At 35.8% G+C, this 15,873-nt stretch overlaps 1 protein-coding gene across 3 annotated transcripts in view; it reads left to right on the top strand.

Annotated features, from left to right (window-relative positions):
- The window catches only part of RAB3GAP1 (RAB3 GTPase activating protein catalytic subunit 1), a 150,608-nt gene that overhangs the window by 103,063 nt on the left and 31,672 nt on the right, over positions 1 to 15,873 (top strand). For all 3 annotated transcript variants that reach the window (XR_003438314.1, XM_027132338.1, XM_027132345.1), the window contains 4 exons: positions 1,949 to 2,176; positions 15,147 to 15,243; positions 15,341 to 15,444; positions 15,561 to 15,676. Coding sequence is in view for 2 of the 3 variants with exons in the window: in XM_027132338.1 (XP_026988139.1) it covers positions 1,949 to 2,176; positions 15,147 to 15,243; positions 15,341 to 15,444; positions 15,561 to 15,676 (545 nt within the window). In the remaining variant the exon portion in view is untranslated. The remainder of the gene's footprint in view (positions 1 to 1,948; positions 2,177 to 15,146; positions 15,244 to 15,340; positions 15,445 to 15,560; positions 15,677 to 15,873) is intronic.

Raw genomic sequence — 15,873 nt, 5'->3', positions numbered from 1 at the left:
TGTAAAAGCTTTTCCCCATAGAAACCTTTGCTCCTCAAGGTGCTATATAATTCCTTTAACACGGTGCTTCAGCAAAACTGTGGTTCGTTAGACTCTTTTGGACTAACCTGGGTAATGTAAAAATCTCTTCAATAACATTGTTTTAACCAGAAAATAGATTATATGACAAATAACCAACTTACACATCTGCCCATATGTGGGAATCAGATAATATATTTAAGGAAATACGTAGTCATGCTAAAATAGGTATGGTTGCCTTTCCCTTTTTGTATAGGGATGACTTGGTATTGGGGCCATGGGAGAGTCCCCAGAGCTTTGCATAAATGCTGATAGGTACATGAGGCACCTACACTGCACAGTTCCAGAAGGACAGGGCCTGTTCTCGAGCATGCCCTTGGAGTATATACCTGTAAGAGTAGAAAGAAGATCAGCCATAGCTGAAGTGAGTCTTGAGCCTCTCCTAGTAGTGCTGTGTTCTGTCTGGTATAATAAAGACAACCAGAAGGAAGAATTCTGGTGTGAACTGTCTTTCTTTAACCCATTCTGTAGTACAAGAGTTCAGTCTTGTTTTCTTTTTCAGGTTCATTCTCTTCGCTCAAGGCCTATCTCTCTAGTTTCCTGAGATGTTTTCATGAGGGTGTGGTGTTGCCTGGTTAATATCCAGTCTTAGTACATGAATCCTGAATCATGCAGTAATCTTGACCCATTGCAGTTCACAGCAGTTTTTTGTTGCTGTGATGCCATAGCCCTTAGAAGTTTATGTTGTTGGCTGTCAGTTAAGAACCCTCCTAATTTCTCATCCCTTTGGGGATTTCCTAATATTGGTGGGGAAGATTATACTGGCAGCCAGTAAGCTCAATAAGGAGAAGTTGGTAGTTTTGCTCTTCAAATTTAAGACTAACCATTCTCATCATGTTGGTTTTCATTTTGGTGTGAGGTTAATTTAATTTAAAAAGAAAGAAAATGACCATAATGCTTAACACTTTTTAGTAATGCTTACATCACTTACTGTTTCAGGCAATTAAATATAGTACTCATAGCAGGATGAATATGTTGTGGTAGAGAATTATAACCAAAAAGGTATGTGTTTAACATGTGTACACATATCTTTTGAATATTAAGGGGATGATATATATGCCCATCCTTAATACTCTACTAATATATTACTGGGCACTGGCAAAAAGACCTCCATGCCTTACCACTAACACTGTAAAAGCCTCTCCCTTTTTTTTCAGGCTTAAATGTAGAAGTACTTAAAGGATTTTGGCATGCATCATTGTTAATTCTATGGAATTATCCACTAAATAAAACTTTAATTAGTTTGGTTTCAGAAGCCTGAAAAACAGTGATTTTAATTCAAATTCCTTAGTGGCACAAAAGCACATTTTAATTCCAATTCCTTAATGGCACAAAAGCAGTTTATGTAATGGTAACTTGTTATATAAAGCATGAGAATTTGATGGTTGAATAGAACATTTTTGAGGTTAGCTGATATTTATTGCAGTATCAGTATTGACTTATCGAGGAAAAAAGAGCAGAACTTTTCCATCATTGGGTTATTATTCTGATCATATTGTGTATTATTTAATTTACTTGACTTGAGCTTATTGATACTTTTCTAAGTATTGAGTAGTTATTATACTATAATTTTAAATTAACTTATATAACTTATAGTCTGAGATTTATTTTCACTTTACATCAAATTTTTATTTCCAAATTCATCAAATGAAAACGTTTTCTTTTTCTTTAAAATGGGGGCAGCAAAAATAAAGTACTTTTGGTGCTTTAACATCTGATCTGATTTAAAGGTGACATTGTAACTCAAGTCACATACTAGATTTTGTAAAGATTGGTCTTTTTGTGAAAGTGAAAGTATGATTTTTGAAAACAGGTTTATCAATAACTGTTGATTTTTATTTGATTCTGCTGAATTTTTTGTCTGTTTTAGGCAGCTAATCCAGGTTGTTTTCTGGAAGATTTTGTGAGGTGGTACTCACCCCGGGATTACATTGAAGAGGAAGTGATTGATGAAAAGGGCAACATGGTTCTGAAAGGAGAACTGAGCGCCCGAATGAAGATTCCAAGCAATATGTGGGTAGAAGCCTGGGAAACAGCTAAGCCAATTCCCGCTAGAAGGCAAAGGAGACTCTTTGATGATACACGGGAAGCAGAAAAGGTAACTGATGTTTGAGTATACTGCTAATTGTTGTTCTAGTATTTTAAAATCTATGATAGATATGAAAGCTTTGGACATACTTGAGAAGCAAAGCATTGAAATGTAATGAACCTTTTACATATTGAATATTCACATTTAAGATTTTAGAACTGGTTACAGGTAGTCCAAAGGATAAGACATGCATATTTTACATAGAATGTTTACCATTGGACCATCTCACAGCATATGTCAAAAGCCTTAAAAATGATCATGTCTTTTGACTTAGCAGTTCTACTGCCAAAAAAATGTATTAAAGGAATAATGAGAGATACATAAAGATCAGTGTTCAAGAATGATGTTCAAAAAGTTCCATAGTGAAAAAGTAGATACAGCCAACATTTCCAAAAATAAGGCTTTGTTTAATAAATTATGATATATCATTTAGTAGACTACTTTGCAATTATTAAAAAAACATTGGAGTTCTGGAGAATATTGGCAGCCACCTGATATCAAGTTGTCCCACATACCCTTCCACCCACCCAACTCCCAAAAAACCCCATGAAATTAAGTAGAGTACAGAAATCCATGCTGTCAGCATTACTACAGTTAGAGACTACAGTGATCTTTGAATTAACTAAGTAAGTAGAGAAATAAGCCAGATTCCAGTGGATTTCCTACCGTTGTAAGCCTGTGGGTGTAGAGAGTATGGACAGGGAGTCTTAAGAAGAAATGCTGAGGGATACAGAAGACTTAAATGCAGCCCAGTCACTCCAGAAAGACTGCTCCTAACACTAAGTGTCAAAATACTCAACACAGGTAGGGCTTGAGAGTTAACAGCACTGGCTACCGGGAAGTGGCTTGACAGTAAGCAGGACCAGAAGTGGACATTCAGAGAGACTCTGCCTTAGGAAGAACCAGGTAGATAAGTAGGAATGATATACCCCTTAGAGATAAAGCATTGATGGGAACGAAGGAAACAAGGGGAAGATTAAAGATTCTGTAGGAATGAAAGAGAAATAAGACATATCAACCTCCCTCATCTCCCGCCATCCATTAAAGAAATTATGCAGAAGAGGGCACTTTTGAACTGTGACATGACCAATAATAGTAAAGAGCAGACCACATCTATATAAAACTACTATAAAAAACAGAAAGCACAAATTGGATCATTTCAGCTAATAAAAACATTTCCCAGAAAACTGACCACAAAGCAGAAGAAAATTGTAACATAACAGTCCATACTGAGTCAAATATTCTCAAACAAGCATGGGGGATATGAAAAATCATGTTTAATTAGAAATACTAAAAACAAGAGCACAAATGAATCCAAAACCCCACAGAGAAATGAAACTACTGTTGATTTAACTCAGGATAGAAGTATAAGAAAAAGACAACCATATCAAAAACAAAGACTAAATTACATGGCACCCACAGAAGAATAGGTTCATATTTAAATTTAATAAAAGGCATTGAGGAAAAGCAGCAAAACAGCCAAGAGAAAGAAAATGAGATAAAGGAGTAAAGGGACTGGGGAGAAAATAGTAAAAATGAAAGATAGGAAAAGTAGGAATAATACTCATTTTATCAGAGTCCTTGAAGCAGAAAAATCAAAGCACTAGAACAGAACTAATACTTAAAACTGCAATTTAAGAAAAACTTTCTGGTTATGAAAGAAAACCCAAATTTACACATTGAAAGGGCTCACTGGGTACAGGGGAAAGTTGACTAGGAGTAGTGAACTCCAAATTATGTCACTGTAATACTACTAGACCTTAAATATTTAAAAAACAAAAATAAGAAACTCAGACCCTGCAGGCAAAAACATGAAAATAATTTACAAGGGAAAGAGAACGAGAGAGTTGTCAGATTTCTCAACAGCAGGGCAGTGTGGAGCAGTTTTCAAGAAGTATAAGGAAAAAATACACACTAAAGATTTTACATTCCACCAAGATGTCCAGGTAGTGAAGGCTATAAAAAATGTTTTCTCTGAGTTTTTGCCCAAATAACTGTATACATGTGCCCTTCCTGAGGAGTCCACTACAGCTGCCCCAGTCCAATAGAACTTCCTGCAGTGTTCAGAATGGTTATAGCTATGCTGTCCAAAATGGTAGCCCCTGGCCATATGTGGCTTTAATGAGCACTTGAAATGTGGCTTGTATAACATAGGAACTGGATTTCTAAATAGCTGCATTTGGCTAGTGGCTGCCTTATTGAACAATATAGTATAGGAGGATGAACTTAACCAAGAGATGACTAGGGAAATTTTGGCAAAGGGCTTATGGGTGAGCATTTCATTTATTTAATTTTAGAGCTGAGACTAAAACTAGATGGGGACATGGGTAGAAGAAGAATATGTAAAAACTGTATATTAGGGCAAAGTAGAGAGAATGCAGCTATAAAAGTTGGGATGGAAAAAGAGAGGAGGAGGAAAGTAGAATGAAATCATTGACTGTTACATAGATAATAAGTGGTAAGCAAAGGATACCATTTAAAATTATCAGACCAGTTCATAAAATAGATAAAGATATAAGTGAATTAAGGGCAGCATAAAAGGTATTAATACAAGGTTATATACTAGAATAAAAATATAAACCTTCTTAAGTACAATGGAAAAATTATTCAAAAGCAAAGAACACACACCAAATAGAGTAACACACATAATAAAAATCATATCACATGCAGAGTAATTACAGTATAAGATAGTCATATAAAACCCAACTCTGCTGTCAACAAGGCATTCTGTTATTCTTTTTATGAAGTAACTATAACAATGTACCTAAACCTGTAGCCTTCAGAAAGGCTACAAAGTAAACAATGGACAGATTTACCAGGTAAATGAAAACATTAAGAAAGCAGGAGTTTTAATCCTAATGCCAAACAAAATAGAATTGAAGCAGAAAAGCATTAAATGAGATACACAAGGATGCTTTATAGTCTAAAAGTGATATTTCACAATGAGGATATATAGTTGTTAATGTTTATGTACTAGATAACACAGTAACCATTTGTATAAAACAGAAACCATGGGAGATGCAAAAAGAAATAGATCAAAACACACTAATAACAGGACTTTTAACACACTCAATACAAGACAGGTAAACAAAACTAAGAAAAGATCTAAACAAGATAATAAGGTTGATCTTTTAGATGTATCTCAAACACTATACCTTGATAATAGAAACTGTACTTTCTTTTCAAGCACACATGGAACATGCACAAAAACTGATAGTAGGGACTTCCCTGGTGGCGCAGTGGTTAAGAATCCACTTGCCAATGCAAGGGACACAGGTTCAAGCCCTGGTCTGGGAAGATACCACATGCCGCGGAGCAACTAAGCCCGTGCGCCACAACTACTGAGCCTGAGCTCTAGAGCCCGCGAGCCACAACTACTGAGCCCGTGGGCCACAACAACTGAAGCCCGCGCACCTAGAGCCCATGCTCCGCTACAAGAGAAGCCACCTCAGTGAGAAGCCTATGTACCACAACAAAGAGTAGCCCCTGCTCACTGCAACTAGAGAAAGCCCGTGCACAGCAACGAAGACCCAATGCAGCCCCCCCAAGAAAGAAAAAGAAATTTATATAAAGAAACAAAAACAAAAAACTGATAGTATGTTAGGGCACAAAGAAAACATCAGTGGGTTTCATAGTGGCAATAAGACCAATACTCTAATCTCTGCAATAAAACTAGTAATTAAAAATTTAAAACCCTAGGCCTTCCAACTGGAAATTTAAACAGCACTTAGGTGAAAGGGGAAATACAAAGAGGAACTATAGAATTCCTGAAAAATAATGATGATGAAAATACTGCCTAACAGAGCCTATAGGATATATTTAAGAAGCGATCAAAGGAAAATCCATAGCCCTAAATACCTACATCAAGAAAAAGCAAAAGAGGTGGTGCAGTGGTTAAGAATCCGCCTGCTGGTGCAGGGGACACGGGTTCAATCTCTGGTCCGGGAAGATCCCACATGCTGCGGAGCAACTAAGTCTGCGCCACAACTACTGAGCCTGCGCTCTAGAGCCCGTGAGCCACAATTACTGAAGCCCGTGCACCTAGAGCCTGTGCTCCGCAACAAGAGAAGCCACCACAATGAGAAGCCTGTACACTGCAACTAGAGAAAGCCCACGCACAGCAACGAAGACCCAATGTAGCCAAAAATAAATAATAAAATAAATTTATTAAAAAAATTATTTAAAAAAGCAAAAGAATGAAAATTATTGGATTAATAAATTCCTAACTCAAAAACCTAGAAAAAGAACAACAAAGTAAAACCAGATGAAAATTAAGGAAGGGCAGTCATAAAGATAAAATGCAGATAACAGTGAGGTAGAGAACAGAAAAACAGATCAAATTAATCTGGTTTAAAAAAAAAATCAAAGTAGATAAGCCGTTAGCTACCTTAATCACAAAAGAAAGGGAAAAAAGCACGCATATGCAAAATAAATGATGAAAAGGGCAAATGACTATTGATTCAGAGGAAGTATTTTTTTAAACATACTGAAAATTTGAAAACTGAGATGAAATGGATGATTTTTTAGGAAAATGCAGTGTACCAAAACTGACCCCAGTAAAGACAAAGTATATATAAACAGACCAGTTTCCAAAGAAGAAATAGAGACAGTTATCAAGGAATAACCCTGTAAAAAAGCACCAGGCCTAGATGGTTTCACAGGGGAATAGAGAGACCATGTAGTTCCACTGCTGCACAAATTGTTTCAATGCACAGTAATTGAAGGAAATTTTCCAGAGTCTTTTTATGAAGTAACTATAACAATGTACCTAAACCTGATAGAGACAGCATACAAAAAAAAAGTTACAGACCAGTAATAAGAAATTGAATGCAAAAATGCTAAGTGAACAGACTCTATTATCACTTTAAGAAAATAACACATGTTGATTGAATGCAAGGGTGATTATTTGGAACTCTATTTATACAGTATAATTGACTGGATTAACAAGTCTAAGAAAATTGTATCATTATGAAGCAGAGGCATAGGAGCTAAAAAGAAAAAAACTTTGCAGATTATGTGGCAGTATACTGGAAAAAATCTAAAGAATCATTGTTAAAACTAATTCAAGCAAAAGAATTCAGCAAGGTAGCAGGATATAAAGTTAATATACAACTAGTAGCACTCATGTACACAAATAATAGCTATTCTGAAGATGTAAATGTCATTATCTTTTCACTATAAGAAGAAAAAAAGCCATTAAAATACTTGGGAATAAACTAACAAGAAATCCTTGAAATCTGAATAAAGAAAACAAAACGCTCCTGAAAAACACAGTTGAACAAATAGAAAGATAACCCTTGTTCCTGGTTAGGAAGTCTCAATATCATTAAGGTCAGTTCTACCTAAATCAATTTATAAATTTAGTGCAATCCCAATAAAAACACTAAAAGGCTTTATTATGGAGCCAGACAAATTGGTACTAAAGTTCATATGGAGAAATAAAAATGCAAGTTAGGACTCAGGGGTTTGGAGAGTAGACGTTAATGGATTTCTTTTTGGGGTGCTGAAAATGTTATAAAATTGATTGTGGTTTTTGGTTGTACAACTCTGTAAATATACCTAAAACCACTGAATTGTACACTTTAAGTGGGTGAATTGTTGTTTAAAAAGCACATGCAGGAATAGCTAAGAACAGGTTGAAAAGAAAGAGCTATGGGGGAAGGGAGGGAAAGGGTGGCAACTAACCCAACCAGATTTTAAAGCACAGTACAAAGCCTCACTATTTAAATAATGTGATACTGGCGCATAAATAGCTCAGTGAAACAGAATGGAAAAGTCCATAACTACATGTGGAAATCTAGTATATGATGAAGATGGCATCTCAATCACTGGGGTATAGATGGCCTTTTTAATAAATTGAGATAACAATAACCTTTTGGAAAAAGATAAATTATTTCTCTCTCATATACCATAGACAAGAATGGACTGAAGATGAAGCTGTAGGAGCACTAGAATAAAACATGGGTGAATTCCTCTGTAACCTGAATTTAGAGAAAGGAGTCAAAACCGAGATGCAGTTAAAAATATGATTGATAGAATTTGTTTAAAAAAAAAAAAACTCTTGCATGACCAAAAGAAAAGTAAATTCAAAAGACAAATGATAAACTGAGAGAAATATTTGTAAACTGGGAGAATATGTATTGCAGATAAAGGGCCAAATACTATAGAAAAATGGTCAGGAGATATGAGTAGAGAACTCACCATGAAAAGGATAATTACCCTTAAACCTATCAAAAGATGTTCAACTTCATTCATGATAAGAGAAATGCAAATTTCTGTACTGAGATAACCATTTCTCACAATCAGATTGGCAAAAATTCAAAAGCTTGATAAATAGTGAGACCATGAGGCACCAGGCCCTCTCATACAGTACTGGTAAGAGGCTAGATGGTCCAAGCCCCTGTGGAGGGGAATTTGGCAGTATTTAACAAAATTTACATATGCATTTACCCTTTAACCTAGGAGCAATCCCATTTCTAGGAATTTACCCTAATATTTTCAACAGAACAAAAATATAGATGCATTGTTATTCATTGCTGCATTACTTGTAGTTACAAAATACTGGAAACTATCTACATGCCCAAACTTAGGAGCTTTGTGGAATAAACTGTGGTTCATCTACATAACTGAGTACTATGTAGCGGTTTAAAAAAAAAAAAGAAAAAAGGAGAAAAACCTTTATTAACTGATAGAAATCAGCTTCTAGGATATGTTTTTAAGAGAGAAGTATTAAAAGTGTATAAAAGTAAAGTATAAAAGAGTATCAAGGAGTATAGTAAAGAAAAGTATAAACGGGTATAAAAATAAAGTATAAGAGTATAGCTTCATTTTGTGTTTAAAAAAACGGGGGCGTCAATTAAGAAAACATCTCTATTTATGTTTACAAAAAGACACTCAGTAAGGATAAACCAGAAAACACTGAAATTAGTTACCCAGAAGGTTTGGAGGGGGAGGGAAAGATAGAGTGGGAGGAATATGGGGGGCAGGGGTTACACTTAGAAAAGAGTGTGCTTTCTGTATACATTTGACTCTGGAAAAATGTAATGGTCTACATTCAAAACTTAAATCAAGAAGAATAGAAAGAGGGGAAATAACCTAAGACTGAAAGCAAGCTGAGATAAACTAGCTGTATTTCAAACAAATAACATCTACACTGAAAGGGGGATGGAGTGGGAGGAAGAAATCTAATTCAGGTAATTAATGGACAAAAGATATGTTTGACTGTATACCCTCAGGTGTGGTGGGTGGCGGGAGACCACAGGAAACAAATCTTAAACTCGTACTTTCTAGGTTTGTTTTTATAGTGATATGGGTAAGCAATTCTGAAACTTGTAGATGGATTATTGTTTGAGCAAATGAGTAATTTGGTATTGTTGGGAGCCAGAATTCTCATTGTGGAAGTGAGATGCAAACGTGGAATTGAGGAAGGCAAAGAAGACCCAGTGGCAGTGATTGGAATTGGAGGTATTGGTATGGACTCATAGGTTTCTAAAATACGGATAGGTATGTGGGTATGTACATATGTATATATATAAGCATACATTTCCTAGCTCACTTCTGTAGGGATCTAGAAGCAGTAACATCCTGGTAGCAGTGAGCACATATATTTTGATTTCTGGAACATTCCTTACTAAAAGGAACCATGCTTTCTTCAGAGAAATGGCTGATTTGAGGATTGGGGCAGGGAAGGTGTAAGATGTATGGAAGATCATGTGTTGCCAGAAAATAAGGAAGTGTTTTTTAAAAAGATGGCGGCATTTCATAAGTAGCTAGGTTGAAGGGGCTCTTACTGGCCAAATCTGGACAATTTGAGTGCCAGATAAGGACAGTAATGAATTATAAACCATTGGATAGAAATCATAACCCATGGGTCCACATTGATAATATGTAGATAAATAAAGAAATGGGAGAGAAGGGAGGGCATTTCAGCACAAAGATGAATGATAAATATAGAGGATACGTTGGAGTTGGAAACTTCATTTTACAACCATATTTATAGTAACTGGTTCAGGTAAGAATCATCAATAGATATTAAGTCTAGGTGGAAATCTGGGTAAAGAGTGTCATACTTGCATGGTTTTAAAGTGGCTCTTTACAGATTATACTTCTGAATTGCAAGGGAATAAATAATAAGTATGCACTGGAGAAATGGGACAGTACCTTGACTGAATGATCAAAATGAATATCACCAATAAGGGGCAGATTGTCTGCATTGAGATGTGATAATCTGAAGAGTCCAACATCACTTATGTACTGTTTGGTCCAAGAGTGCATAATCTGCATCTAATAATGAGGAAACATTAGAGAAACCCCAAATGAGAAACACTGTGTTTTAAAAAGAGCTAAAAAAAAAACACAACTGTGGGAGAAGATTAAAGAAACACAGGAACCAACTGAAAGATTACCCAATGGCCAACACTGGAACAATTTGTGCAATAATAAATAAAACAGTATTGGATTATAATCAAAATATAAATATCCTTGAGTCTATAGTGATAAAAATAAATCATGGAATAAATTGGAGAGGAGAGACAAATCTCCCATGCATAAGAACTCTAAATCTACTCTGCCATCAAGGAAATGGAGCATATCTCTGCACTCCATAAGTGTGGGCTGTGCACGGTGACTTCCTTCTACAGTACAGTGTGCAGCGTAGGGGAAATGAGTAGCTGTACAGTGCAGAAACCTGACAAACACCACCTTAGCCAGGTGAGCAAGGGTGACAACAGGGATAATAAGTCACATCTTGATATGATACGATGAAAATGGCACTCTACCTCTTTGGTCTTCCTCCCCAAAACATATAACTGCAGTTTAATTATCAGAAAAACAGCAAATAAGTCATAATTGAGGGACTTTTTACAAAATACCAGACTAGAATTCCTCAAAACTGTCTAAGGCCAGTAAAAACAAGAAAGTCTGAGAAACTGTCACATCCAAGGGGAGCCTAGAAACATTACTACTAAATATAATGTGATATCCTGGATGGGATCCTGGAATAGGAAATGGACATTAGATAAAAACTAAGGAAACTTTGTACACAAATATTGAGAGCCTCATTATTCATAATAGCCCCAAAGTGAAACTAATCCAAATGTCTATCAACTGATGAATACATAAGCAAAATGTTGTATATCCATACAATGGAATATAACTCAGCCATAAAAATGGAGTTCTGATATATGTTGTAACACAGATGAACCTTGAAAGCATTATGCTGAGTGAAAGAAGCCAGAAACAGAAGGCCACATATTACATGGTTCCACTTACATGGATTATCCAGAATAGGCAAGTCCATGGCGAAGGAAAGTTAGTTTAGTAGTTGCTGGGGGATTGGGGGTAGTGACTGCTTTTGGCCACTGGGTTTCTTTTTGGGGTAATGAAAATTTTCTGGACTTAGATAGTGGTGATAGTTGCATAACCTTGCAAATATGCTAAAAACCACTGAAATGTACATTTTAAAGTGGTGAATTTTATGGTATGTAAATTATATCTCAATTCCTTAAAACTAAGGAAATAGAAATAAAGTATGGAATTTAGTTCACCAAAAAAGGGAGGATGACTACACTCAAAATGTCAGTGTTATAAAAGACAGACTGGAAAACTTCCAGATTCATTGAGATTAGAGAGGTGTGATAACTAAAGCCAATGCATGATCTTTAACTGGATCCCGTATGGTGGTGGGAAAAGGTTATAAAAGACATTATTCAGTCAATTGACAAAGTTGTACTAAGGATAATAGCTTAGATTAAAAGTATTTGATCAGTGTTAATTTAGTTTAACTACATTCTTAATTTTAGGAAATACACACAGATACTTGGAGTTAAAGGGACATCGTATATGGAACTTGATCTCAAATTATTCAGAAAAAAATGTATGTGTGTATATATTTTATGCACCTACAGAGGAGGAGAGATACATGTGATAAAAGAGATGAGGTAAAAGGTTAGCAAATCAATGTAGGCAAAGGGTTTACAAATACTTTGTATTCTTGGAAATTTGTTTTTCTGTGAGTTAAGGAAAACAGCATTTGGAATAGTGTTAACAAGGATGTTCAACAGTGGGAGCTCATATTATTACTCTATATAAGAATGTAAATCTGTTCAAATACTTGGTAAAATAATTTGGAATATGACTTCAGTATTTGAAAAATAATAATTTTGGCATTTTCTATTTTTAGATAGATATCCTGAAGAAATTCCTCTACATGTGCACCACAAACATATGAAATAATGTGACAGGAACATTATTTTAATAGCCAAAAAATGGGGGGGGCATTTTAATACAGCAGTGAAAATGAGTAGACTAGAGCATGTATCAGTATTAACATCTATGCATCTCAGAAATAATGCTGAATGAAAAACAAGTCACTGAGGAGCATAACCAGAAGCAATCCATTTATACAAAGAATTAAAACCAGACAAAACTAAGCAACACATTGTTTAGGGCTACGTACATATGTGAGACAGCTATGAAGAAAAACGAAAGAAGGGAGGGCACAAGGGGGACTTGGAAAGTACTGGTGATCTGTTTCTTAAGCTCGTTGGTGTATAAACGAGTGTTTGTGTTTTCTGTATTTATAAAATACTCTGGGTATGTGTATTTTTAAAAAGTTTTTAAATTTTAAAAACGTTTCAAAACGCAAAACCCTCCAAGGCAAATAATTTTAAACCATAAATCATTAAATGAGCAAAGCAAGTTATGAAATTGTGTATGAGTTTTTGTTAAGAAATTGCATATGCATCTGTATCTTTGTGTTTATAGAAATAAGTCTGAGAAGAAAAACACAAAACTGTTGTTCCTTAGGAAGTAGGATTTCTAGAGAACTTTTGCATTATACTTCTTTGTATTTACTTATGTACTTTTGAGATCTGTGAGCATTTATCAGCCAGGCTCATATTTTGAGATTATATTTCTTTTGTCTTTACTGCTGTTGAATAAAGAGCTTAAAGGTAGGGTCCAACTGTTATACATACTTTTCTGTGTGTTTTTTTTAATCAGAAAAATAATAAAACAATTTCCATTTTAGAAAATAAAACCAAAAAATTTAGAGGAAGGTCACTAGCAATGTTTAGAAATCTTAACTGAGGAATGCAGGTTACAAAACAGTATTTTACATACTTAATATTAGTTCACTTAATATATTATGTATATTCAAAATCTTAAAAATATCCTGGAATGAAAATGCTCCACCACTAACAATTATTATTTCTAGGTGGTATAATTTTCAGGTGGTTTTAATTTTCTTTGTATTTTCCTAATCTGCATGTATTACATATGGAAGTAGGAAAAAAAATTATGAGAGTATTCACCATTATTAAGGACTGAAGTTCTTAGATGATTTCAGTAACATTATTCTTACCTTTGGGAGTAGCAGCTACTTACCTGACTGAGCAGCGGTAGGTACTAAGAGAAGAGAAGAGAAGAGAGCTCATCTCTACCCTTGTTACAGATGTGAGTTCAGTGGTACTCTTTCATCGGGTTGGCCAAAAAGTGCCTTCGGTTTATCTTTTTGAGCAAAGAACTGTTCCAGGTGCCTTTTACAGTCTTTCAGGGAATTGAAATTTTTTCCATTTAGAGAATTTTGTAAAGACCGAGATAAATGGAAATCCAAAGGTGCAATGTCTGGTGAATACAACCAGTGAATCAGAACTTCCCAGCCAAGCTGTAACTGTTTGTGTCTCATCATCAAAGAAACATGTGGTCTTGCATTATCCTCATGGAAGATTATGCATTTACTGTTGACTAATTCTGGATACTTTTCATTGAGTGCTGCTTTCAGTTGGTCTGATTGGGAGCAGTATTTGTTGGAATTAATCATTTGGTTTTCTGGAAGGAGCTCATAATAGAGGACTCCCTTCCAATCCCACCATATACACAACATCACCTTCTTTGCATGAAGACCAGCCTTTGTTGTGGTTGGTGGTGGTTCATTTCGCTTGCTCCACGATCTCTTCCATTCCACATTGTCGTATTGTTTCATTGCCTATCACAGTCTGTTTTAAAAATGGAACGTTTGGGACTTCCCTGGTGGTGCAGTGGTTAAGAATCTGCCTGCCAGTGCAGGGGACACGGGTTCGAGCCCTGGTCTGGGAAGATCCCACATGCCACGGAGCAACTAAGCCCGTGTGCCACGACTACTGAGCCTGCGCTTGAGCCGACAAGCCACAACTACTGAGCCCATGTGCCACAACTAGAGCCCGTGCACCGCAACAAAGAGTAGCTCCCGTTCGCCATAAGTAGAGAAAGCCTGCGTGCAGCAACGAAGACCCAATGCAGCCATAAATAAATAAACAAACAAACAAAAACAAACCCGGAACGTTTTCATTACATTTAAGTAGAGAATTGCACGCAGAAATATGGTCAAGAAGGTTTTGTTCCCTTAACTTATGTGGAACCCAAACATCACATAACCAAGCTGGTGCAAATTTTCAGCGCTCGATTTGGATGTTTTGAGTATGTCATCTATCTCCCGCGTGGTATAACGTTGATTGTTCTCAGTGTCTCAGTTTGATCCCTATCAACTTCAACTGGTCTTCCCGAGCGTGGAGCATCATCTAACAAGAAACCTCCAACACGAAACTTCTCAAACCACTTTTGACGTGTTTGATCAGTCACAGCACCTTCTCCATACACTGCACAAATCTTTTTTTTTGCATTTCAGTTGCGTTTTTACCTTTCTTGAAATAATAAAGCATAATATGCCAAAAATGTTGCCTTTTTCCTTCCATCTTCAATATTAAAATGGCTACACAAATATCCACCAATTGTGCTAAGTCTTTTTTTAAATGCACACTGATATGACAGCTGTCACATACGATCTAACAAAATTATTTCGAATGAAGTTAAAGAAAACTAAGTTGCTGCTAGAGCCATCTCACGGAAAAAAGTGAACGAACCTTTTGGCCGACCCAATAAATGGCTGCTTTATTCTTTGACAACTGCATTGATCAGTTATCTAACTTCATGTCTCCTTCAGGTGCTGCACTATCTGGCAGTACAGAAACCTGCAGACCTTGCTAGGCACCTGTTACCTTGTGTAATTCATGCAGCCGTACTCAAGGTAAAGGAGGAAGGTAAGTGTCTTATTTGATGAGTCATTAGTTCATTTCCAAAATAAAAGTAGATTTTGCCTAACTTATCTGATGATGGCTTTGATATTTTTAAAAATAGAAAGTCTGGAAAACATTTCTTCAGTTAAGAAGATTATAAAGCAAATAATATCTCATTCCAGTAAAGTTTTGCACTTCCCCAATCCAGAAGACAAGAAATTGGAAGTAAGTCTGATCTTTCCAAGTGTTCTCCCCAGTTGGCAATAATTATTTTAAAGATACATTTTTTAAAGGCTTTTTGCTGTCTTCCAATGTATGCCTCTCCCCTTTCGCACTGTTAGGAAATCATCCATCAAATTACTAATGTAGAAGCTATAATTGCTAGAGCCCGATCACTGAAAGCCAAGTTTGGAACTGAGAAATGTGAACAAGAGGAGGAAAAGGAAGATCTTGAAAGGTAATTGGTATCTGATTAACTCATTTTTATCTGCAAATAGGAAAAGCCACCACTCTCTTTAGAAAATTTTTGTAAAATATTGAGAATCTTTTGTAGTGTTCCTCTATTTTTTGTAACAAGCATTGGCTAGAGACAGAGAAATATTTGTTTATCATAGGATTTGACCTCTCCTGTATCTCTTGAGTATTTGCCACGTG

This window comes from Aethalodelphis obliquidens, unplaced genomic scaffold (assembly GCF_003676395.1).
Source record: "Aethalodelphis obliquidens isolate GAN/ISIS:26980383/991018 unplaced genomic scaffold, ASM367639v1 scaffold2, whole genome shotgun sequence".
Classification (NCBI taxonomy): Eukaryota; Metazoa; Chordata; class Mammalia; order Artiodactyla; family Delphinidae; genus Aethalodelphis; species Aethalodelphis obliquidens.
This window is presented reverse-complemented; position numbering and strand designations above follow the sequence as displayed.